The sequence below is a fragment of the Nothoprocta perdicaria genome, unplaced genomic scaffold (assembly GCF_003342845.1).
Source record: "Nothoprocta perdicaria isolate Ctin4 unplaced genomic scaffold, notPer1 scaffold_7, whole genome shotgun sequence".
Classification (NCBI taxonomy): Eukaryota; Metazoa; Chordata; class Aves; order Tinamiformes; family Tinamidae; genus Nothoprocta; species Nothoprocta perdicaria.
This window is the reverse complement of record NW_020455976.1, coordinates 6,186,525-6,212,855: the sequence shown is the minus strand read 5'-3', so window position 1 is coordinate 6,212,855 and position 26,331 is coordinate 6,186,525. Positions and strand designations below refer to the sequence as shown.

General features: G+C 36.7%; 1 protein-coding gene across 1 annotated transcript; it reads right to left on the bottom strand.

The window, feature by feature from the left end:
* Positions 1-211: 211 nt before the first annotated feature.
* Positions 212-25,996, bottom strand: NHLRC2 (NHL repeat containing 2; the record flags this gene model as incomplete). The annotated part of the gene is made up of 11 exons (XM_026050691.1): positions 212-2,396; positions 5,023-5,248; positions 6,862-7,071; positions 7,896-8,018; positions 8,450-8,681; positions 9,173-9,272; positions 16,045-16,174; positions 17,748-17,869; positions 19,060-19,515; positions 23,253-23,405; positions 25,849-25,996. Coding segments are annotated over 11 exons (2,157 nt in total), but the record flags the coding sequence as incomplete, so codon positions are not given.
* Between the last annotated feature and the right edge of the window lie 335 nt (positions 25,997-26,331).

Sequence of the window (26,331 nt, the reverse complement as noted above, 5' to 3'; positions counted from 1 at the left end):
ATATTTAAATATTACATATTATATTTAAATAAAAGTTAGGCATACAATTTTTCCCTCTCTTCAGTAATACGTTAGAAAGTGCCACTAAGGCAACAGGCATCTTGATGTTAATCGGTTTTTTGAATGTAGGAAGTTAAATGGGTAAGATTTGATTACCTTGTCCAAATGAAACAGGTTAATATAAAATAACTGTAGTTATTTATAACAAATCCATCAGCCAACTGACATACTCAAGACAACAGCAACAGTTCAATTAGTTTGAACTCCTGAAACTAGTGTTTTTATTTTTTTCCCCCCTAGTAACCAATAGAAAATGTAAGAGCTAGTTGGAAGCTAATCTAAAGCTTGCTGGCTACCATTCAAAGTTAAACAAAATGTATTTAAGAAAGAAGGAGTTGCACTAAAATGTAACAAAATGGTAAATGCACTGATCAGTTTCTTTGCTTTCATCTTTCAAACAGCATTTACAAACTGAACAGATCAGCAAAGCTTTCTTGTTCCTCAAAAGATGTGATCTGAAAGGCTAAATTAGAAAAGCTGCTTAAAAAAACACAAGAAAAATAATAGTTTGGGCCTTGCCTTGTTGACAGGTGAGATAGTTATCATTTCTGGTAGCACAGAACCCGCAGACTGGCTGGCATTTCAATGGAAGGAAAAAACACAAGCCTGTATGGTTTCCTTAAAACAAAAGCCTCTTGACTTCATGATCAACATTTCAATCAGCTTTTGAGTAGGAAAGAGCAACAACCAATCATACTGCGGATTTCCTGACAGATGCCAGGAAAAATGGCATGTTTTTTATAAGCAGCTATTTAATTCTTTCACTACTGTGCTTCACGAGGTGTGTAAAAGTTTATCTTCAAAATTAGGACAAACTCATCTTCTTAGAACTGGTTCTTGTGATATAAGCACAGAGCCCAATCCAAGTATCACTAAAGGCCACTGGAAGTCCTACTGATTCATGTACAAAATCTGCACACATTGCAGTACTCCTGTTATATCCTATGGAAAACTGATAGGATTTTACTTACACAAGATCTAAACAGCAAAGGCAGTTTTGGAATGCAGTTTTAAAGGCTGTTAAGTAAAGCTTAGAATAACAGTTTACTAGCAAAAGCTCAGATCCCACAAACAGGAATGTGAATGCAAATGTAATCCATCAATAAACACATGTTCTGGTTCAGAGGCCACTGTAACAAATGACTTGGAAGGCTTTGAATTAGATTTCAAGAGTATGATACCATTCATCATCAAAGTGTTTGCAAGACAGGAGTCTTGAAATAGGTCTTTATATAGAAGCTACAGAACTGGAGGGAAAAGTGATTCTCCTGCTTGAAATGGCTGATGTTTAATTTTTGTAGTTTAGATATTCAATCATTATCTACAATTTTCTATAAAATGCAAACGGGTATATAACACAGAAACTCTGACTTTTTTTATATACACATTAGAGAGGCACATTCTTTGTTAGAAAACAGTATGAAATGCTTCTGTAGGAACTTAAAAATTTCCTTTCACAGATTATATTTTCATGAAATTGTTTTTGATATAAGGCAGTCATATTTAGCTAGTTAAGTAAAACACAGTTTGCATAAAATTAGAGCTGCACCTAGTTTAAGGTATGTTTTCAGTACATGTGTTATAAATGCCAACACTGAAAAATAAAAACCATAACTTTTAAAACCTGGAAGAAGAAAGCACTGGTTGTGACATTCTGTTAAAAGTTAAGGGCATGAAAGGAATTTCTAACTGCTAGTCCAAAAGGATCTAGCTGTTTTACAGTGTGCACAGTGCAAAGACCTTATTACAGACCTCACAAAGCAATACTGCTTCTTCCAAAAGAGCACTCGGAATTGGTTGCTCATTGCTCAGAATGGCAAACATCCAGCATATTCACAACCAGCAACAAAATCTACACTGTTACTATATTATCATTGCTACAGCATGACAAGAACTGAGGTGATGATCCTAAATTTTCATGTTAAATTGTGAAAAACTCCACTTTATCAACTATGTTATTTCTTAACTTCTTCATAAGCTGTAGGAAAATGAGCAGCAGAGAAGTCATCTACTTGTGCTTTCTCTTACAGAAACACTGGACACTAAAATAAAGTATGAAATGAGCTTTGGGTTGTTTAGTTAAAACGTGTATGTCAGTTCAACTTGAGTCAAGCTACCTTGGTTTGTATTAGCTATCTGCAAAGGCTGACTGAACGAGATTCCTTTCATCATACAGGCACTGCTCTCTTTGCTGCAATAATAGAGGCACGCGATGATAGCCAGGGTTGCTTCAGCTGAGAGACAGCTACTGGGGAGCTGAAAGGGAATGCGAGTTTGACAGGAAACATCCTTAATTCCTCCAGACACACTCTGTCCTGAAAGCAACCATGTATTATCTGTAAAAGAAAAAAAAATATATAGGTTTTATCATTAGGACATTCAACAACGTCTCTAAAACCTATAGAAAGCATTAATTTCATTTACCAGACAACGTGGGTTTTGAAATTCTATTTTTTTCCAGTCAGTCAGAGAGAAAAAGGAAAAGCAATCTATAAATGTTTCTTTGGTATTCATTTAAAGGTGGAAGGATCCGTAGCTTTGCTTTAAGAAGTACACCTCAGCTAAACGCAATGCATCTACAATTTGTTCTACAAGCTCTAAAAAGAAGATTAAAGTTTATTCTGTGATAGCTAAGCATAAATTCTGCAATATGTAAGTATAAATTCTCCTTAAATTAATGGGCTGTTACAGATTTGTATCAAAGGCCTATTACTCAAGGCAAGGTGACTGCCATAAACGTACAGAAATGCAGGTACTTCAGAACAATTCAAAAACAAATGTTGGCTTCAGAAGTGTGTTGCTCTAACTTAGTAATGTTCAGTCTGATTCAATGAGACCTGAGTTTCACATTTATTTAAATATTTAAGAGGACATGAGCTAAAAAATGAATTGTACAATAAATGCACCAAACTCACTGCATTGCACTCTGTATTTTGCCATAAGTGAGATGGATGAAGTGCTCTTTTTGGCATTTTTCAGCAAATAACTACAAGTTGGCTCTAGAATATGAGAGCCTGAAATGGCTTGTTGAATTTCAGTTGCTCACATTCTGCAGTTTTACTAACCCTTGAAACTATGACTTATCTCCTCACTTCAACAACATCTGGAGATTTTTTCTTTGCCAAAAAGTACACTGATGCTCCTGGAAAGAGTCTATTTGTTCTCTGAGGACACAATGGCATGAAAATTTCCTCAAACCACAAGGTGTACAAATAAACTGTAGTGCTCTAGATTACTTTTGGATTTTTAAAAATAACCCATCTAACTGAGCTACTATATGGATATAAAGATTCTTCAAAAGCTGGCCAACACATGGCTAGTGAAGAGACAGAAGTTTAGCTTTGTAACTGTTTAGCTGTATCTGCATGCACTGATGACTATTAACAGCATAAATAGTTTGGAACAGAGAGCAGATCTTTGAAATAGTGTTTTCCAATGCAGTCCTACAAATGAGTGAAAGCAGTTTAAATACGTGTGTTTTCTCTACAAAAACTAAGGTGCAAATGAGGCTTTTTCTTAATTTTATTTTTAAACTGTTTAGCAGCTCTAAACAGTCATTTTTCTATTGCTCTGCATCAACTTAGTGGGTAGCTTTTTCAGTCCCTCCTAGAAGTAACAGCTCTGTCCACAGTATCACGTACTTGTAGGAAACCTAGAGACTAACAGCAAATACGTTCATAATGTTTAGATTTTTTACTCAGCATCTGCATGCTAAGTGCCTTCCCTTCATCCCCAGAAACACTACTACATGGCAGGCACACAGGGCACAGTACTGGATACCTTTTAGCTGCACTGACCTTCTAGTGAGATGAAAAATTTATTCCTAGAGTGTAAACGTGTTAAAGCAAATGAATCAATAAAAAGGAAAAACTGTTTCACACAAAGCATCTGAAAAACATGTGGGTTATTTTATATATATTGGCTCTCACACGGTACTTTGGAGGGCACTGAGAGACGTTCCCTTCTGGGTACAGCTGGAACACTGGAAAACACTGTCTCCAAACACTCATTAATGGTCACTCTGCCCAAGAAGGAGCTTCAGATAACCTTGCTATTTTTGTACTGAAGGAAATTTTAGGGAATGCTCACATGTTCCATTCCGCCAGTTATGCTATGGGCACAGTAATCTCCAGTGGAAGAATGGCAGTGATGGATGGAATTAGACCACTCCAGTCACAGGCCATAAGAACATGTTCTCCGTGTTCTTTTCAAATTCTTAAGAGCTGAGATACTGATTAATTTAGGTTCACAACACTGCTGTGACATGGGATATTATTATTCTCACTTTACGGTAATCAAGACCAGACATTTTTGATTTTTTGACATTAAAAAATACCTCTGATATAAGAACATTTGTCTTGGTACAGAAATATTCAAGTTGAAATATGCAACTATGAACAAGCAGGTTCAGAGTAGTTAGATGAAAATACATCTATCCACTTAGAAGAGTGGAGAAAAAAACAAACGCAATAGATAAATAAATAAATAAGTAAATAAATAAAGAGCCTTCTTTAGGACGATTAATGGTCCTTACATTAATCGGACAGGTTAATGGACAGGTTAATGGTCAGCTTTCCTCTAAAAATAGACACTAGATCTGGGATAATCTTTTCTAGCCAGAGAGGAGAAGTGGACGACCTAACAACCAAAACACCCGACTCCTCCAGGAGCAGCATCTTTGCCAGCCCCCACGGGCAGTCTGTCCCAAGCAATCCTGAAAAAGCCAGTGTAGCATGTGTTCATTCAGGCAAAACCAGCCACTATCAATTACTCCTTAATCTTCCCAACTGTTAAATATAGCAACTTTAAATATTCTCTAAATATAAGACACCTGTAGGCCTGTAAGGTACATTTTAAGTCCATGAGATAAAGATCCCTTGTGTTACAGGCATGCCATGATATGATACACTTCATATTTTATCTGTTCTTGTTCAACTGCTGTGGACAACACAAACAACTTACCTTCTGCTGTGATGAACCAGGAATTTGGTGCTTCTTCATTCAGTTTTGTATCTGGAGGAAGGGTCAACTTTAACAGAAATTGAATTCTCTGGCCGGGAGTTACAGTCAGTGAAGGAAGTTGAATGTTTGGTGAAGATTTAGGCAGTTTTGGAAGGTTTGCTCTTTTATCACTTTGTACAGAATGATGATCTGGAATATCATATGCTCCTGGGTTCAGGATAGGCAACTATCAGCAGAAATAAAACAAAATATTTTTTCTATTTGTGCTGTAGAGCACAATACAATCACAAATTCAGTGCTGACATGGACTAGGAAAACCGATGCAAGTCAAAACAGAATGTAACACTACTGCTGTGCTGACAGAAAGGACAGTACAGATTTTTAAAAGGTTGAAAATGCATAAATTTGATATGTGACTATATGAAAGAGAAAAATAATATTCACTATTGAAATTACAAAGTCTACCTCTTAAGAGTTTCCACTAGTTACACTATACTTAAATTTAAAATGTTAACAGTTTTATTATATTTTTAGTTTAATGAACGTCACAAGTATGTTCTCTGTATCTGGTATTATCTGCACCCCCAGGTAATAAAATATAAGATCCTAACCATGAGATTACACAGCAAAACAAAGGATTATTTCTCAGGATGTTATACGAAAATTTAAACCTAGACAAACATACTTTGTCCTTTCTGTCCTACCTGCATGAAAATGGTAGGATAGAGTCATTATAAAATGGACAAGAATTCAAAGCTGTTTTGCTCTCATCTGGTATAAGTCAAGACAGCAGTGCTTAACTCTGAAAACAGCTTTAATTCGATAGCTTGAAAGCTCAAGAGAAATTTTGCATTGCATATATTAACAGTTAGACACTATTTAAAAGTAAGCTTCAAAAGTTAAGCACTGTAATAGTAAAAATAAGACTTTATGGTACCAAAATTTTAAAAGATTTGGAAGATTTCTGATTTAGAAATTCATTTTTTTTTCAACTCACAAGGGTTGAAAAACAGTGAGAGCATTTCTCCTCTCTCAAAAGTAACCATATTAAATAGCCTAAGGATATTAAGGATATTGCTCTCCAGTTCACTGTTGCAAACTATATTTGTGTTATTTGTTTTATCTTAATAATCCACTGGATATAATTAAATAGACATCCAGGTGAAGAATTAGAAATAACAATGTCAACAGATATAAGATAAAGTAAAAATAACGTGCAAAAAGAAACACAAAATATTGCAAGGTGATCTAGACAGAAACACAAGGCATGAGGAGCCAGGTGCTTTGCATTCACTGGGCAGCAGGGCACATCACACAGTAGTAAATGCAGAATAGCTGAAATCTGGCATAAATGAGACCCTGAAGAAAACTCAATTATAACTTCATAATTTGAAGTGTCCTGAAGATAACTTGATTATCTACATATCACGCCTCAAGGATGGGCTCTCAAAATCATCTTCTACAGTTTAACTACATGATACGGTAACTGATTTCAATTTCTACTCATTCTAAAGAGCAAAGGCTCATGAGATCCTGTTCATAGTATAAAACAGTGCAGTTGTTTTTTAAGACAGTTCATATTTCTGTATTCTTTTATAGAGTCCCATCACTTCGTTTCTAAGCAAAAGCAGCCTTTCCCAAGGCTAAGTCTTACAACAAAGGCACTAACAAGCAATGTTTGTTTGCCAAAACATGTCTTGCCACAAAATATTTGTGAATATAAAAATTATACCAAAAAATCTCTAGCTGTCTGACTTTTATATACCATTTACCAAAGCCTGTAATAATAATTTATAGCAAGAAACACCAGTATTAGCATGCTTAATAAACACTACTTGCCGTGGAAAGAATTTTTGCTTCCAAATCCAGCACTTTAATCTGATGGTTATTTGTGTCTGCAACGTACATCCAGCGGCCACTTTCCTCAACACACAAACCTCCTGGTTCATTAAAAGTTGCCTCTGTGAAGCTGGAAGCAGTAGCATTGGTTGCTTCTCCTGTGCCTGCCAGGGTGGCGCAGTTCTTCATTTTGGGATCTACAACCTTAATCTAAGATAAAGAAACAAACAAATCAATCTGAGGAAAAAAGCTACCAGTATTGAAAGCTTCTATATTATGCCCAACACTTTCAGAAGCCAGCATTAACGTTGAGTACCTTAGCTAACAAGTGTCTATCCTTGAAAATATGTGGTTGGCTAGGATATCATCCTTTAACAAAAAATACCTCCATTATTTCTCCTCGATTTCCCTGATGGACTTTACTGGTCACTATTTAGTGTTCTCTTTTCATTTCTACACTACCCACCCCTGTGCTCTGCAGTGTGTCAACTGGTATGTTTATCTTACATTGCATCCTTTCTGGAAATGTGTGCAAAACGGTTGAAGCATTAAAAAAATTGGTAGGGTATATATTTTACCCTTCAAATGAAAATAAAACTTTTTTCCTTAATGCATTTAATCAAGGTAAATGTTAACAAACTGGTAGACATAAAAGCTTCACATCACATGAGAAGAATCACACAACACAACCTTCCCTAACTCTGAATGACTTCTTACATAAGAGCAACTCTCAATATTTCTTCTCAAAAACTACACGGCCTTTTTAAGGAAATCTAAAAGCAAGTCCTTTTGGACTACAAGTTTTAGCAAATCTGCAGTATCAAACTGGCCATCACAGGTGTACAACAGGTGATAAGAAAAAAAAGAGGTCAAGAGAAAGACCCTCAAGGGAAGGAACAGAAGGGAACCCACAAAAGAAGTAATATAATTTGTTTCTTCATCTCCTTCAAATACAATTTTCCCGTGTTCCTAAAATTATCTCTCATAGTTCTAAGAGCTGTAAAATGGTGTGCTATAGGCTCCTACATGCTTACCTTATGATTATAGGAATCAGCCACATACAGCAGTTTTCTTTTCTTGTCCCATGTTATTCCTAGGGGATGCTGCAACTTTACATTTATGCCTGCTCCATCCACATCACCAAAGGCAAACAAATTCTAAAGAAGTATGTGATTAAATTAAAATTTGATCATTCAGTGCTGACAAACTTAAACGATTACAATTAAATGGAAATAACTGACTAAAAGCAAAACAAGACAACTTCAAAACAAGGATACTGAGAACTGGGAACTATGGACACTGACCATAGAAATCGAGATGAGGACAGTTGGGTTATTAATATAAATACAGCTGACTTTACAAAAGAGGCAATGCCAGCTGTAGTTGGCTGTTTTATAAGTGAATCCCTGGAGGTACAACCTGCACTACAGCTGAGCACCACGACTGCCACACACTGGCATTCCAAGCAGCAAAGTGAAGCAATGAATGGCCATGGAAACTCATTTACCCTCTCACCCCAAAAGTGGCTCTTCCAGGTCAGGCTCGAGGAATATTAGTAGGGCAGTGTGGGGAAGGTTGCAGTGATTACCAGTGGGTCTCTCTCTCCTCCTACAAGGTGCTTCACGGCTCCGTCTTTCAGAGAGACTGTTCGCACGGTGCTGCTCTCGCTGTCGGCTACAAAAAGGCAATTCCAGGGATCCTCAGAAGCCAGGGAGAGCCCTGAAGGCTGCGCAAATCCAGCCTTGTGCGGGTACGCGTTGTTTCTGTTCTCCTCATTTCCACTCCCAGCAAATCGAATGCAGACTCCTTTCTTTAGATCACTGAAGGAAAACGGCATCCACGTTCACAAATAAGTATGAAACACTGCAGATATTATGTATAAACTGAAGCTACAGGAAAAGTACGTGAGCCATGAACAACTGTACTGTCGCACAATGAATTATCTGAATTTCCTCTGTGCTTTTATCCCATCATTCATCATTATTATTATTCATCATTCATTCATCATTGGAGAATTCAGCATAAGCAATGAAAAGCAACATCCAGTTATATGAATGTAGTTTACCAAGTCATGGGTTTATAGCAAAAGCAGCATGTTCCTTTTCATCTAACTTATGTAGGGAAAGGAACCCCAAACAGACAGACTTCAAGTGCAGAAGCCTTTTAAGCCTGAAGAGAATCAGCAAACTTCAAGCTAAGTACAGGCTGAGGAAAATTACTTTGAGTTTAATGTGTTTATCTCTCTTTGGGGTTTGAAGGCTATTTATCAAACAAACAGCAACTCCTTATGTCTCTCATTAAAACTGCTTACCTTCCCTTTGGTAGTTTTCCATCTTCTAACATTAGCGCCCAGATCTGATGAGTGCCTGCCATGGCTATCCATAAAACATCATCTTCCTGGGAACCTGAAACTTTTTTTTTTAAAAAAGGCATATAAAAACAGGAGGAAAAAAAAATCCTTTATGCATCTTTTAAAAAAACAAGAAGTCAACAAGCCAGCCCTGACCTTCCCCACCTCGCCACGTCCTCTGCCATGGGACACGCTGCCTTTATTCCTCTGCTCTCTCCTGCTCTCTTTCCACAATTACAGAATATTTCTCTGGTATCTCTAGCAAAGACAATACCTCAAATGAAATTTGCTGCTTGCATGATTTTGCTGTTGAGTTCATGTTTCACCTGTTATTTTTGGATTTATACTGGCTAGCAAATATACCTGTGCCTGGTAAGCATGTGTGTGTGTGTGTGTGCGTGTGTGTACACATATACACAAACACACACGCACACACACACACATATATATATATATAAAAAAACTATATTAGCAACAAAGTTTGATATTCCAAACAATTATTGGCAATTGTTTCCAGGGTTTGTGAGAAATAACAATATCAGTATCTTTCAGATCATATGCTCATTTTAATTACAGATCTTTTACCTGGCAAATTCACACGTTCTATTATCCTAGTAATCCCACTGAAGTCAGCGGTAACACTAATGGTAGTTTAGACAGGGTAATTGTCTTCAAGATAACAGCAACTAGTGCTTCAATGTCAGGTAGATTTATGCTGTGGAGAATAACAATTGCTGTGTATTCAAAGGTTAGGTGTGATGTGTGCAAGCACCAACTTCCCTCTAAGCAGTGATTCTCTCTCCATGTGCATTTGTACATGTAGTACCACAAATGCAAGAGGCAGATCTTGAAACAGGCACCTGATCAAAAAGTGTTCAAATGTGTATCTGTTCTTTTTCAACTCAAAGTATAAAACCAATCCAAACTTATAGACAGAACTTGACCAGACAGTATTTCCCAGATAAAATGATAGAAATAAAAACAGAAGACATCACTGTTCTATAGCTTAAAACAGATTATATTGCAGCGTAACAAAGAATGCAGGAAAACAAATAGTGAAAAGTTATAAAAAAAGAACAGAATAAATTTACTTAGCTTTTTTTCTGAAAAATTAAGAACCAAAAAATGACATTTAAAACAGGTACACGTTTATGCATACATATTTAAATGACATTTCAAACATGTACGCGTTATCTTCCTAACACTATATACATGATACAGAACTGTCCCATCTAGTCAAAAACAAAATTAATATATTTTCTAAATCAGTAACAGATACAGAAATAACTTTAGCCAGTCAAATTAAAATTGTCTTCCAAATGCTCACAGAAACTTTTTATTCACACAATCTTCTAAAATAGCGCTTCCCATAGCACTGTTCCTTGCAGCAGACTGCAGTCCCTCTTAAATCTCTTCAGCGGTTTCAGAATGTAAGTAATTTCATGTAAAATGCTTGCAAACATATTAAACCTTAAAAATCAATCAAGTTTGATCAAATCAATCTGCCTAAAATAAGATTATTATCATTCCTCAAATTGAGATCCTTGCATCTTCTGCTTTCCAAGCATTCTTACAACATGCATTAGAATAAAAAAAAAAAAAAAGTGTCCTTCTACCTACAGAAACAGTTGCCCCCCACTTCAGCCTTCTTAAGAGTAGTATTAATATGATTTCCATGTAGTTTATCTTCAGCCTTTCCTTTTTCCGGAATCAAGATACCAGTTTCCAAGTTTCTGATCTAGAAGATCTCAGTTGAATCTCTCCTACATCTCCACATGCTTCGTGGTTTTTTTTGCAAGTCCCAAAATAAAAGCTAAACTTCCCTAGCTTTTAATGAGTGGAAAGGTTCACAAAATGATCTGGAAAACAAATATTCTACAACTCGCCAGAGATGCTAAGAAAGTTCTAGGAATACCAAAAAGAAAAAAAAAATCTGAAAAACCCCAAACCACAGAAGAATCTTTGATTAGAATTTGTTTCTAAGAGACTTAATGAAGAAAACAGGCTAGGTAATCATCTGACTACCTCCTATAGAGCACGTGTTCAACTCCCGGGATTTTATGTTTCTGTGCTGCATAGTTTGCATTATTCGGAGGCTGCTATTCAAAGTACTGCATAACGAGCACTGTTAAAAACACTGGTTAATTCAGAAAGTGGGCTTTTTTATCTTACATTTATGCTATCCAGTTCATTCTGAAGGCTCTCAAAGCACTTAATTATTTAATATCCACTAATGAAATGGAGCACTGAGAACAGAGATGAGCACTTCAGAAAATCTCTTGCATAGATCAGATTTTGTAGCTCATAGGCAGATGCAGAAACATTTAGAGACACCTTACTCCAGTAATACCCACTGAAAGGCTTCTCAAGCACAAAATACAAGAAAAAAAGTATCAATATTGTTTTTAAATTTTACTGAATATGTAAGACCAATGGAGTGAAGATTCTTTCCTCAGCTAGATAACAAGACAGGAAAAATAGAGAGACTTGTAACTTAAAAATTTTAATGGAAGTATTTTCTTCTGGGTAGCAAGTGGAACAAAGGGAATGGATACAAGCCTGGAAACATTATGCGTACCCTGAATTGCAAAAAATACGTCAGAGCTTTAACCAGAAAATTATACAAAATGAAGAAGTAAAAACAATGTCTGTGGTTGCGTATTTTATCACATGATGGTCCTGACAATACAGAATTTCATGTTTAACGTTCTAAAGTAGAAGATAGAAAACATTCTTTGAGGGGAAAACAGTTTGGGGATGTGTCACCAGTGTCACCATTCTACTGTCCTCATAGGAGGAGGAGGGACAGCAAGAGCAAATATGCTAAAAGTTATGATACTGCTACCAACTGCTCCTTATCATCCTTGAATGGAAAGAATTTATTTTTAAAAGAATTTATTACAAAGCAACATAAAAGAACAAAGTAATTCTTTTACATTTATTCAATTAAGCACCACATTCCAAGCTATCTCCAGCTGTTTTTAAATCCAGTGTGGTTTCTCCTTATTAGGATATGTACTTTCTTATCTTTAGGGCTGTCGGTATCAAAGCAAAGTATGGCTTGTAAATGTGATACACTTAAGTTAAAAAGATTCCCTAATACTGCAGGAAAGCACCGAATGCTCCGTGGTTCCATATGGCAGCACCACGCTGCACTTCCGCGCTTGCCACGTTCCTGAATCCGCCTCTGCTACGGATCCAAGCTTTCAACGACCTGCAGTCCTGGCACACACATATTCCATTTTAAATGTGTCCCTAGCAATGCTGACCTTTCTAAGACCCTCATTGGAGGCCAATTTATGTATTTAGAGCAGCTCAAAGTTTGAGCTGTAAAGAAATACGATGCGAGATTAATCCCAGATGATCTCCAAAGCAGCTCTTATTTTCAGCTATTACCAGAGGAGATCCCTTTCACAAAGCAATGAAGATTAGAGCATCAGTGCCAGGAGGAAACAAGGCTAGGAGGAAAGAGACATAAAGAAAGACATATAGAAACATGGAGAAAATCCTACATACTTTTGCTTTTTAAGGGTTATAAAGTTTGTACCATCAAGATAGCTACCATGTTTTCATTTAAATAGTGTCTATGTTAGATCTATTTTAGATTTATTTTCAATCTTTGAAGGACAAATTTTCAACTTGTCTTTTGAGAACACGGTCAATACTGTACTTGCGAATTTCAATGAATAGCTAGGCAAACCAAGACAAGGTTTTGGGCGATTTTGGAATCTAAACCACACAGTTATGTCACCACGCACAGGTCATCGTTCTGTTCCTTCCAGCAAGAATGCAGCTATCAGGAACATTTCACACTTAGATCAACTGTGCATTTAAGCATCACTTGCTTTCAACACCCACTGAATAAAAATAGAACAGGACAACAGAAAGCTTTAAAAAAAAAAAGTCCAAATACCTCAACAGATAATAACTTATTAATGCATTTTCAAACCTTATATTTGCATTTCCTATACAATTTATAGCAATTCAAATTTCAAGATCAATTTCAACAAAGCCAGAATACAATCCAAGCAGTTTACTCAAGAATTTTTAAAGGAGGGCAAAACAAAACTAAAGCAACTCAAAATATGACAAAGAAGAATATTGTCCGTCTGAATCCTACCCCGTGTTTTGTCTCCATTAATTCCCCTACCTTAAAGGGAGACAATTGAGTCAACTTTCTTTCAAATGGTATTTCACAGTCACTTAACCTCTTCGCCTTAGTCTTCAACATCTCTACCAAATGAGGAAACAAAGCCCACTATCTCATGTAAATACTATGAGGCTTGGTTAAAAGTATGCTGAGATACTTGCTAATATCTGTTCTAAGAATGACCCCTCAATAACATTTTTCTGAATACAGTTATCTTGCAAATGTATACAAAGCAAATTCAAATTACAAAACTGCCAACTAATGGATACATTTGGTTTTGATAAAGATGTTTTCATACCCTTTCAGGTCTTGGTTTTGTTTGTCTGATATCTGCAAACTTTATCCTTATGAATTCATGGAAATAATTCTAATGTGAGCAGACTAAAGATCAGACACTATAGTGGTCAACTTTGTAAGAAATGGAGAAATCTGATTCTTAATATACTTGGAGCCAAACTAATGCAAAAAAAATGTCATTCACTCAAAATGACAAGTTATTTATTTTCTGTTGATGATAATAAAATAACCTGCCTGAGTGTTCAAGACAGATGCCAGGAAAAAATTTGAAGACTTCCACAGGTTTTGGACCAGGCCTCATATTTTCTGGAATCTAACAAATAAACTGTGTATTTAATTCATATCTTTGAAACCAACCATGTCAGAACAATATTGACTTGTGAATATAGTGTCCTAAGATTAGCAAGGACACCTCTTGTTTCTTTAAAAAGCACCATTTATACTGTAATTTAAGCTCATTTCATTGCACAATTCATAAATTAAAATAAACATATGCAAAAATGTAAGTTTTTTAATTGATCAATACGTAGTTTAAATTGTATTAAAAGGAGTAATGTTTTAAGAAATATAGTTGACATGAAAAAGAAGTTTATCTTTTAAGAGGTTACCTTTCCCTTTGAGATTCTGAAAGGCATCAGGATAAGCTGTTTAATACTATAATTATCTCGCACAGCACATGAAGAGCTTAAACAATTAAGCTTTTCTTCTTCTGCCTTTTATGTTCTGGATTGCACAGCTCTGAGCATTAAAAGAAAGCTCATGGAAACATCATTTGCTTAAGAGTAAAAAAAAAAACAAATGAAAAACCTCAATGTATGTATTTCTAAGGAAAATGCAAATGAATCTATTTTATTTCCTGCATTCCATGCCAGATGACACAATGGATGATGGAATAATGAACCTTAACCTTCTGAAGTGTATGTAACCTCCTTAACCTTGCACAGAGCTGTACATAAGTATATGTAAATATGCCATGTGGGCATCACTGAGTGAACAAAAACATAAGTAACTTCTGAAAACAGATCAGTTCCTTCATCCATCCAAATTCATTCATAGACATTGGTGTATTAAAAAGTAGTATGTTATCAACGACAGCAGATGCACTCGTGGTGGGACAGCAGCACACCAAGAATCACCACCAAAAGGCTGGTCTCTGCCCAGGCACAGATCTCTCTGTGCTTGGCCTTGACTTCTTACAGAGCTTCCTCCTCCTCCTGCTCATCTGCTCAATGATGAACGAGTGCAACGACTTACCAGAGGGCAAGAGACGAGCCCACCAGGCTCCAGCAATCTGCAGCAGCAACAGGGCTTTGACAAACTCTCCTGCACTGGTGATGAGCTATTTTGATATTCTGTGACTCACGATATCAATGTTCTAAAGTAAATGCATTGCAGGCTGTGACACACAGTCTTGGTTCTCATGCACATGCTCGCCGTGTTTGCACTGTATCTTTTTCTTTCCCCCTCAGGTCATTACAATTTTCTAAATACTCCAAAGCATTTCTAATATAAAGATTGCAGACGTTATCTACAATTGCTAAGCTCTTCCTCATTCTTTCATCTGTAAATTCAAGAAAACCCCATGCAAGCAGTCAAGTTTTATACCAAAAATGCTGGCTCCAGAATTTTATGCCATATTTAAACATTGCTTGCTCAATGTTAAGAAATTCTGCAGTTCCAACTTTTAAATTATACTGAAATGAAAACTAAACAAGAAAGCAGAATTTTAACTCTCAGCTAATAACAGTAAACAGCATCAAAACTATGTGATGTCAAACTCAGGTATGTTTTAGGTATATCAGAAAAGGAAAAGCTTAATAGCTCCTTGGAAGATGCCACTTGCATCTTTCTCATTAGCAAAAGATTTCATTTTTACCCCTGATGTTTGCAGGGTTTTTCCTGAGATACTCCTCTGCTATGAGTCTAAATCTACTATGACCTTCAGTCTAATGATTTCATGTCACCTGAAGAGTAATAAATATAGATCACAAACTGCAATATTTACAAATGGTCAGATGTGTCTGTAGAGCGAAAAAAGGAACTTTTAGACAATGTTCACTTCCCATAAAATGGCATAAAGCACTAACACAGCAGCAGCAGTTACTGCTTCCTTTTCTAGTCAGAAACTTGCTATAAAATACTACCTTTGTCTTATATAGAAATCCACATTTTTTCAAGACTCAAAACAGAAACTTGATTTCAGCTGATAACTTGCTCTTACATTTTTGCTGAAAAAACACTGTTTCTTAAACTCATTTGTACATTAAAATAAAACTTTTTTTTTTTCCCCCTGCAATTCAGGTTACCACAAAAGGAAAACATACAGCAACATTCATTCATGTGCGATGTAAATAAAAAGAAGTTAAAATCCCAAATGTTACAATACCTGAATTTCCAAAGACCACATCCCATGGGGAGCTGATGGGCTGTTGTTCTCCTTTTGCTCCACCTTCCTTGTCAACACCTTGGATCCCAACACCTGCTACAGTGCTCACCAGCTCTGATTCTAGGTCAATCTATATGAAACAAAATTATATAAATTGAGAGTATTATAGAAGCTAAGTCAATACAGATAATCTGAGTTAAATGTCAAAAACAGGATTTTTTGCTTACAGAAAGAAACTAAATCTCAAAAAAAATCAGACATTTGTTTACACAGGAAACAAACAAACAAAAAAAAAACCCAAAACAAAATAAAAAAAAGAGAGAGGGCAAAAAAACCCCTCATGCATTTCTCTTCCTGATATGTCAAGGTTAGGTTGAACTTTTGGAAAAAAGTATAAATATTTTCTAGAGAGGAGTTCAGGTGGACAACAGATGTTCATGTCTCATTTTAAAGCAGTTTTGTTGGAATATACTGTAAAATTCCTAGTAAGTCTCATTACTTTATTAAGACAATTACACAAAAATGTAGTCTTGCCTGCCTAGCATCTTCTAACTTTTGCAGCAGTAAATGCCTGCCTTTTACACAGGCTGTTTTGCATGAGCAGTTCATAAGTAGTTGAAAGCATGAACCTGGAGCTGCTACATTACCTGTATTTTTTAATCCTGGGATCTCCTATGTTTAGAAACCATGAAAAATGCTGAAGCAGTATGACTCAAATCTTCAGCCGTCCCGTTCAGCACTATCTTTGTTACCCAAACCATTTAATTATCTGTGGTCTCCAGGCTACAATGATGAATAATTAGCAAGATGAGAACACTGGAGCAATTTTTTTCTTTTTTTGTAATAACGCTCCCTTATCAATAAGGGCCACCTTGGTCTCCTTCCAAAAAAAAACTTGGGAGCAAACTAGAATGTAAACAACAGGGAGAATTTGTAGACTAGTGCTTTGGAGTAAGATACAAAATTAGCTAATATAAGAGTACAAATATACCCCAAATAAGTAACTACCTCCTAAATATTTTCTCTGATAATGCATTAGAAACCCAAATATTGGTTAGAATCTATGTATAAGATGTTCTGTACAAGCATAAAATACTTTTATTAGTAAGGTAATAGTTTATCGCTTCAGCAGATTTAACTTCTAATTATTCTAAATTTCATGTAATCAAATTTAAGATCCAACTACAATTCATTGCAGTGTGCTGAAACTTTGTGTTTAATCTAAAACACTCTCATGTAGACAATTCTCAAATTAAACCAGCTCCCTGCCTTTAAAGACACTGACAGCTAAGTAACAAAGGAGCAGAAATCTCTGCACCTCAAGAGATCAGTACCTTTAGGTAAGAATCTGACCCTTTGGAAGTGAAATAAAAATAATTTGCTTCCAATACTAAGAAAAGATGTTTCTCAAAAGAGGAAAGCAAGAAACACTAAAGAAAAATCAAATATTCTAACATAGCAGGGTTTGTTGTTTAAGTAGTGCATATCATCTCCAACTGAAAGGATGTATAAATATATATGTAGTCCTTTAAAGAAAAAGATGTACTACAGTTTTTACTTATATTAGGCCAAGCTTACTTTGGAATTATTCAGAATACTTAGGAATTATTTGTGAAATAATTACCTGGGTGTAAATTCTCATCTGTGTAGGTGGGAGAAAGTGTAAAAGATCAAATTTTCATACTGTCAGATCGGAAAATTACCTTTCTAATTAGATGATTTTCTGTATCAGCTACATAAATCACGTTATTTTTTATAGCAATTCCTTGAGGTGAGTTGAAAGCTGCCTCTGAAAATCTTCCATCTCTTCTTCCGCTGTTCGGTCCTATGAAAAAGAGCAAACTCAAAAATCATTTTTGAAAGAAGAACTTAAAAATAATCAAAGTGCATATATTTAAATCTGTAAGTTAATTACATATGCTAAAATATGATTTTATAGGGGCTGGTATAGTATAAGTTATTAGTATTTGGTGTAGTCTCATTTTAGTCACCGTGTTTTGTGACAATGATAATAATCAGGGTTACTATGTTTCTCACTCTAAGTCCCCTGTATCTTCGGCTTCGTTCTCTAAAAACAGATCTTAATAAGGGTCTACATTGTTCCTTCTTCATAAGGAAACAACGGCAACAAGAGAAAACAAAATGAAAAGTTGATTTTTTACTCCTGATTGCCTCAAGCGAGTCAGCAGCGAAGATTAAATTCCAAAACTCAGTTTCATTTCAATGATATAATTTTTGGTGTATGTTTCAAATGAAAAAACTCAGCAGTGTTTTCTGATGAATAATAATCAGCAAAAAAGATGACAGGAAACTAATTATGTGACAGAAGAGTGAGAATAATGGAGTGACAGTCTTCTGCACAGTATAATCAAGAAAGATAAAAGGCCATATTTTAGAGTGGGAAACATTTTAAATAAATTAGTAGTAGGTGTCAGCAGAAGTAGACATGTTACTTGTAAAAGGTTTATAATAAAAGTAAATTTGAAATATTTTACTTTACTTTGATAACTTGTTTACATATTACACTTGAATTTTGATAGGAAACCAGATGGAGATTTTGCAGAGGGATGCTTCTTTTTAAAAAAAAAAAAAAAAAAAAAAAAAAAAAAAAAAAAAAAAAAAAAAAAAAAAAAAAACCCACAACATTTTTTTTCTATTAAGGGAGGCATTATCGTGTCTTTTCCCTGCAGGCCACTGGCACAAATGTGCCTAAGTCCACGTGCAGCTCTTACATAACGCTACAGAACATGTCATTTGTGTCTCATGTTGGACATGGCATAAAAAAATACTAAACTTAGGCAAAAAAAGCAAATAAAAAAAAATCAGAAAACTCAGCCAGTTGCATCACCTCAATATCCACTACAAGTTATTTTAGACATTTTTTCCTACCAGTATACATAAATGGATAAAAGCTCTGAGAAAAAGAGTCTTCATAAGAAAAGCTCTAAGAAAAGACCAGACCAGTAACCCCAGAGAATATACTCCATTTATAAAATAAACTTATTATAAGTTTACCTCCAATAGTGTGTAGAATTTGACCATTTTTTTGGGTAACCAAAATCCTGTGATGTCCAGTGTCTGCTATTACTAATCTTTCTCCTGAATTATCTACAGTTACTTTGCCAGGAAATAGCAAGGGAGAGGGTGGGAGGGAGTCTCTGTACAGCTTGATTCCAATTCTGTTATCCTTGATTTGTCCTCTCTCTTTGTAAAACTTCAGAGTTACGGAAATAAATAAAAACAACTTCTCTTTGTGTCCCTCTCCAACAAGGGAAAAGAGGATGTTTCCCCGAGGCCCAAGAATGACGAGGGTTGGCCAGCAGGACACTTCTAGTTCATGCCAAAGGGTCGCATCTGCATCGTTGACTACTGGGTGGGCAATGTTATATCTCAGAACTGCACTTTTGATGTTATCCAGAACTCTTTCATTTGGGAACTTTGCTGAATGGACCCCAACAATCACAAGACCATCTGAAAGGAAAAGTAAAATTTTGCACTGAATTATATTTGTATTTGAAGATAATTTAAAAAATAGTAAACTTTAAGTACAGTTATCTCACAACATGACTTACTGCATTCCAGAAAGAAAGATGATTTGAACAAGTAATAAATTATTACATCTCAATAGGAATATAGCTATGTATACAAAATACTGAAACTCGGAAATAAATCATCAGTAAAACTACTGAGCTTGAGTACCATTACTTCCCCAGCTGGCTGACATTTAATATGGCAGTAATTGTTTTTAATTCATGAATCTCATAAAAAGGCAGAAATTGCTTTCAAAATAACAAGTAAGCTGAATAGTTCACCTGCTACTTTAATTTTTCAAGTGTTTACCATACCTCTTTGTCTTTTACTTCCCCAACACAATTATCCTTTGTTTTTAGAAAAGGAATTATTTTCCACTATTAACTAGGAGTCACAAATGTAACACTCAACTCTAGAAGTCTACAATTATCCTGGAATTTCTAACTCTAGAGAAATAGTGGAAAAAAACATATAGGCTTCTAAAATCAATACTGTATCCTATATTTCAACTAAACTAACAGCACTGAAAACTATGACAAATAGTAATTTTGAGAAAGCAGGCTTAAAACCTCTTTTTATAAAAGAAAGGATAAATATGGGTTTTTGACCCTCCTTTTCACATGTTTAAATTAATTACTATACTTGTCCTATAAAGCCAATAAAGAGTTTATTTTTTCCACAATAAGGATGACTTCATTTGAGATCCTAATATAAAAAATGCTACATAAGAATCACAATTATGTTACATACATTGCGTATATACCACCAACCCTAATATCCATTAAAAGTACAAAAGGAAGCAATCAACTTCTCTGAATTGCTTATTTTTCAGTTTCATGAAAAGAGACACAGAGATACAAGTCTATGGCTCAGATTTTAGCTATTTTTGTGTGATAAAAGCAAATCAACTCACTTATAGCACATGTAGGCATTGTGAAGGTAGCCCCTAATTTTCCATTCCCCCTACCACAACCCAACAGAAAGTGAATGAAGACTCTTTTTCAATCAAGTCACTTTTCAATATTCTTTAGGAGCAAAACAAAGACTACACACTCTTTTAGATTTTTAAATTATATTTTACTAACAAAGTCTCTACCAAATGATGCAAGCAATGTACATAACATCAATATTATACATCATCTCACTTCATAGGTGAAGAATATTACAAAGCATAACCTCCTTATAGCCTGTAAGTAACCTGGAAGCCTGTGGAGTAACCAGTGAATTCTGTGATGACTACTTTAAACTAAGTACAGCTAAGTGGACTACATTGCAGAACAGCCATTTACACCGAGTTGGTTGCTCACAGCCATCAGGACAGAATGAAATATTTAAGATTTCTCCACCTCATGAAAGCACTACCACCCCGAACCACTCTACTGGTGCTTCTAGTGCCTACATGGCACTTTTAAAAGTTTTGAAGCTTAAGTGAATTATTTAATACAAACTAACTTCATAGCACCGCATACAATTAAGATTACACACACACAAAAAAAGTCCACAGAGAAATGTAGCTGTTCTCTTTTTAAGTGTATTATACAATACAAAGCCAAGGCATAAAAACTCCCTTGTTCCTAAAAGGGACTCAGTGTTCCAAGACACAATACGATTGCCTGACACCTATTCGGGGAGAAAAAATCTTCTGCTGTAAAGCACACTGCACTGCCAGCATTTGATGAATTATCTCTGCAATAATGGAGCACTGCCAGAGTCATTATTGTTTTGGCAACTAAATTCATATTTTATTTGTAAGTGATCTACTTTGTCGGTTCTGTGGCAGAAGTGTAAGAAAGGTGGTTACTTCAGGTCTTAAATAGTTGTATTATTTGAGCTTGGGGGACTTTCTTCTAAAAGACAAGTTTGATCCCAGTTTTTATTTTCTCTTGGTTACAGAGAAATGGAAAATTATTTTTCTCTTCTAGCCTCTTTCCTCAGCCATAACACAGTAACAATGGAGAAGTGTAACATCTGCAGGAATGGCCATATTTCAATGTTACAACAGGAAAGAAGAAATTCGCAAAGCAGGAACGCAACAAAACTTAGCTGAAGAGAACAGGTTGAAGGATTACAAAATCACCGTAACTGACACAGTCTTTGTTAATCCCACAAGCACAGCATGTTGCAACATCAGATAGTTAAAGCTGTAATATCATAAACTGTTGAATTCCAACAGCGTGTCAAACATTTCCAGTGTACTAGTGTCAGCAGCAGCCCTTACACTTGTCCTTCTGAAGTATCAGCAAAGCTACAACAACCCTGTACTCGACACCTGTACAGCACAAATAGGATAAAACATTCTGTGAAGAAACCTCCTGGGGGAACTCTCAAATGCTACTGTGGGCTGCAGGAAGATGCACACCATTTGAAACATTATTTGAAGGATTATGCCAGAGCGTAACACTGGATGTCTTCCAAGCTATTTCTGACTATATAAAAGTACTCCCTCTTATAGAAGTCATTTCTGGACTGCTGATAACATGAACTGAATATGCACCAGGGTTTAAAATAACTTTCTGAATGCCACTAGGAAAACAGAAATAGCACCACTGAAGATAGCGGCAAGAGCATATCAGATAAAGATGCTAAGCAGCCATTTAATTCTATGGAAAGTATCTTTGAGACAAATCTACTGAAGCTCCAGATACTAAGAATATGTGCACATGCACAAAGAGGTACTTGATGGTTGCAACCATCCTAAAACAAGAGCTTCTTGTGTTTGCACATCTCATGTCTGATTATCACATTGCTGACGTTCCAGTGTACTCCTGCGTAAGAGGGTACTTGCACCATGTGAACAATAAAAACATTATCAGAATATCAAAAGTTTATGTACCCGGTGTAGAGTCAAAGAAAAAAAGATACTGATATGACCTACACTGCTGTGAAAATGTGTCCTCAGTTAACCAGAAAGACATAGGAAATGTTCTTTCAGATATTCCAAGAACAGATTAAAAATGTTAATGCACTTTGAGATAGATGCTTTAGCAAAACAAGATGACTGTTCTCATTCCAAATAATGAGAGATAGGTCAGCACCCTCTGTTATTTCCATCACACTGTAAATATATAGATTAACCCTGCAAATATATCCTATATTTATACATCTGAAGTTTTGTAAAGCTGCAGTTTCACTATTTAACCCAACACCCGATCATCTGGCTATTTGCATCAATTTTAGCATTTGGGCATGATACGAATTGCAGAACTCATCCAACTGAAAGTGAAGCTGCCCCCTTGTTTCCCCTTGCCCCAAGGGAGAAGGGACTTCTCTCAACTGAACACTGCACATTGAAATGGACTGAAACTCCAGCATACGGCACTGAACACCAAGGCACTTGCATCCATTTATCTTGAAATTTGTTTTCGTTCTTTCTTTTCCTATATCACGCATCCTTTTTCTTTTCAAACAGCTCCCTTTATAAAATCAGAATTGGACTTTACATACACACCTCAATTCTTTAGTTATACAGACACAACAGCTACCTTATTTAACCCCATTTAGAAATGTGACGGGGGTACAAACAGTCACTTGTACTAGGTTACATAAAAGATTATAAGACACTTTTAGACCTCCCTGAACTTCTGCCAGCTTTCTGTAATGAGCAACAAAATGACTCAGCTACTCCACCTGCAACACTGCCAGGAAATTCTATTCTAGGCAAGCCAAAGCCCTTTTACCTTTATCAGAGTACTGGTGCTCTAAGGCACGGAGATCAGGCAGCAAGTGCAAACAATTGATGCAGCAGTAAGTAAAGAAATCCAACACCACCACTTTTCCACAAAGGTCTTCATGAAGAGAAATGGGACCTTCAGTGTTCAGCCACTGTAAATCTGAAATTCACAGAACAAAAGTATCCAAATTAGGAGAAAGGGAGAGGGAAAGGATCATCTTTATACGTAACTTCCATGAAAACAGGCAAAATTCTCAGTATAGTTAATTTAAAAAATGTTTAGCATCACTTTCTATCCTCCTAGGAAGGCAAATAAAAAAGAATTAATCAAACTCACCTTTACGCTCTACAAATGTTCATAATTAGCAAATAAAATTTAATAATATCATTATTAAGCTAATAACAGTTAATGTAATATTGAAAATGCAGATTATATATTTAAATAGACACCTTTAAGGAAAGCACATGCAAGCTGTAGAACAGTTTTTATCCATCACAGAGCATGATCAATGTCACTATCTAACCCCAGTCATATGGGTAATGCTTATTTTGTTTAATATTAAACAAATACAAGCTAGTAAGCATATAAAAATGCTAAACTCTTAGAGATTTTTCATTTATGTAGAGAACTTGTCTCAGAGACTACTGAAATATTTCTATATTTATAGTTTTGATCTTTTGAGTTGGAACAGTTAGAAATAACAGGTATAAATTAATGATGTTATTTGTTGATTTCAAAGAATTAAACTTCTTTCAGATATGCCTGGTACTACCTCTGCTCATTTATTTTCAACCACCTGATACAAGACCTTAAGGCAGTGTTTTCTCATTTTATGTACATGCACACACGGAGGTAACTGGTATTTCTCTGATCCCACAAGAAACTGGTATTAAGGTAGCAGTAAAAATCCAGAATATATTTGGCCCTTACTATCAATGAACATTTCTTGAAAGAACAACAAAACAAACAAACAAAAAATGACAGGTTTAATATATCATAGCCCAACTAAATTTCCAGAGGGCTACATTAAAAAAAAAAAAAGTCCAAGTGTGCTTTGGTAACCTAAAAGTATCCCAAAAATTCCATCCTGAGAGTTTCAACTAAATAAGCTTTTACTTCCTGTATACCTAAAACAGTAGACAGTAGGAAGATTGTCTTTATTCTGCTTCACTAAGAGGAGGGCTGTTCACTACTTACATACATAAAAACATAAACGGATGCAAACAAAAAGTCATTGTTTTTGTGATGATAATAAGACCCTGTAAACTCTTGCCTGTACAGTGACAAAATCATTCATTCAACTTGATAAACGTTTCATCATTTTTAAAACATAGGTTATTTATTTTACAGTCTAGGTCCCTACATATCCTTCATCGACATATACTGTAAGTTTAAAATGCTGACTATCTGAGCCGCTTTTTGGAGAAGAATATAATCTCTGAAAGAATACAAAAGGTGAAAGAACATTAATGACAAAAGGGAAAGTTCAGGAAACCAGATCCAGAGAGAAAGAGCATTCACTTCACTTCACTGGTTAGGTCAGAATAAGTCCCATGATATGCATGTGATTTTTGCCCTGAAGGGTGTCACTCTGGGGCTCTCTGTCTTGCGAAGTCCTTTCATGAGCTCTGCTGGTTCCAGCATCTCACTGGGTTACCCACTCTCCAAGCAGGATGTACAAGATCTTATAAGACTTAACATTTGATACACGCAGAGTCTAAAAATAGATATAACAATGCGTGGAAGGGGAATGGGAGCGTTGCTGACCAGACGCAACACTTAAAGCATGGTCTGTATTATCAAAAAAGGGGAATATTGAGGAAAACGGGTAAGTCATGGGGAGAGAGACATGGGAAACACCTTAAGGGGTGGCAGCAAAACCAGGTGAGCTCAGGAGAAAGCTGCCAGATCAGGGAAGGTGACAGCGCTGCCTGGCAGAGATCTACACCCTGCAGAAACATTAAAAAAAAAAGTCCAAGTGTGCTTTGGTAACCTAAAAGTATCCCAAAAATTCCATCCTGAGAGTTTCAACTAAATAAGCTTTTACTTCCTGTATACCTAAAACAGTAGACAGTAGGAAGATTGTCTTTATTCTGCTTCACTAAGAGGAGGGCTGTTCACTACTTACATACATAAAAACATAAACGGATGCACACAAAAAGTCATTGCAGAAACGCTTTATTACAAAGGGTAGAGCAGCAAAGCTAAGGGGAGGAATTTTAGGGAGGGAGGAGGTTTTAAAGAACATGTGTCGACAAGCACCAGCAAAACGCTCCGAGGGGGCTCCCTGCACTTGGCTTTTCCCGCGGGCACTTTCAGGAGTCGCATTTCTCACAACGGGGGCAGATTCTTTCGCAGAAACCGTAAATCAGCCGGCCCGCAAGAAACATCTCACCCCTCGCTCCAGCCCAGCCCCGGCCAGCACCAGCAGCGCCTCGAGGGGGGCGCCGGGGGGCGGGAAACGGGGCTCGCTCCCGGCTCTGCAGGGGTTCCCGGCTGCTGGGGCCTGGGAGGCGGTTGCGGGGGGATGTGCGCGGCGGGATGGGGGGGCACGCGGCCGCCCACGGCGCCGCGCTCGGGTTCGCCGGGCCCCGCCACCCACCTCTGCCGAGCTCGGGCACGGCCAGGTCCGGCTGCCGGCCGTCCGCCTTGCGCAGGTACTGGTAGACCAGCTGCTCCTTCTGCGGGGCCGCCTCGGCGTCCAGCAGCGCGTACTCGAGCTGCGTCTGGGCGGGCAGCAGCGCCGCCAGCGCCGCCATGGCCCGGCCCGGCCTGGCCAGGAGGGAGGCGCTCCGCGCCGCCCTGCCTTTTCGCCGGACCATATTCGACAGCGCGCGCTCCGGCCGCGCCGCCAACCCTGAGGAGCAATTAGAATTAAAAATTCCGCTAAGCACAAAATCGGCCTAAATTGGGTGTTTTAAACCACTGGGGATTGGCTTACATATCTGTGGATTTTTTTTTTTTTACATAGCCCTGGTATTCTCGGTGGCATATTCGTGAAAGGAGGCGCTAGTGCTAATTTCAGATCCGCAGATTCACCACTAGCCTTCCTTTCCCGCCAAGTTACTATTTTATTTTTAAACCT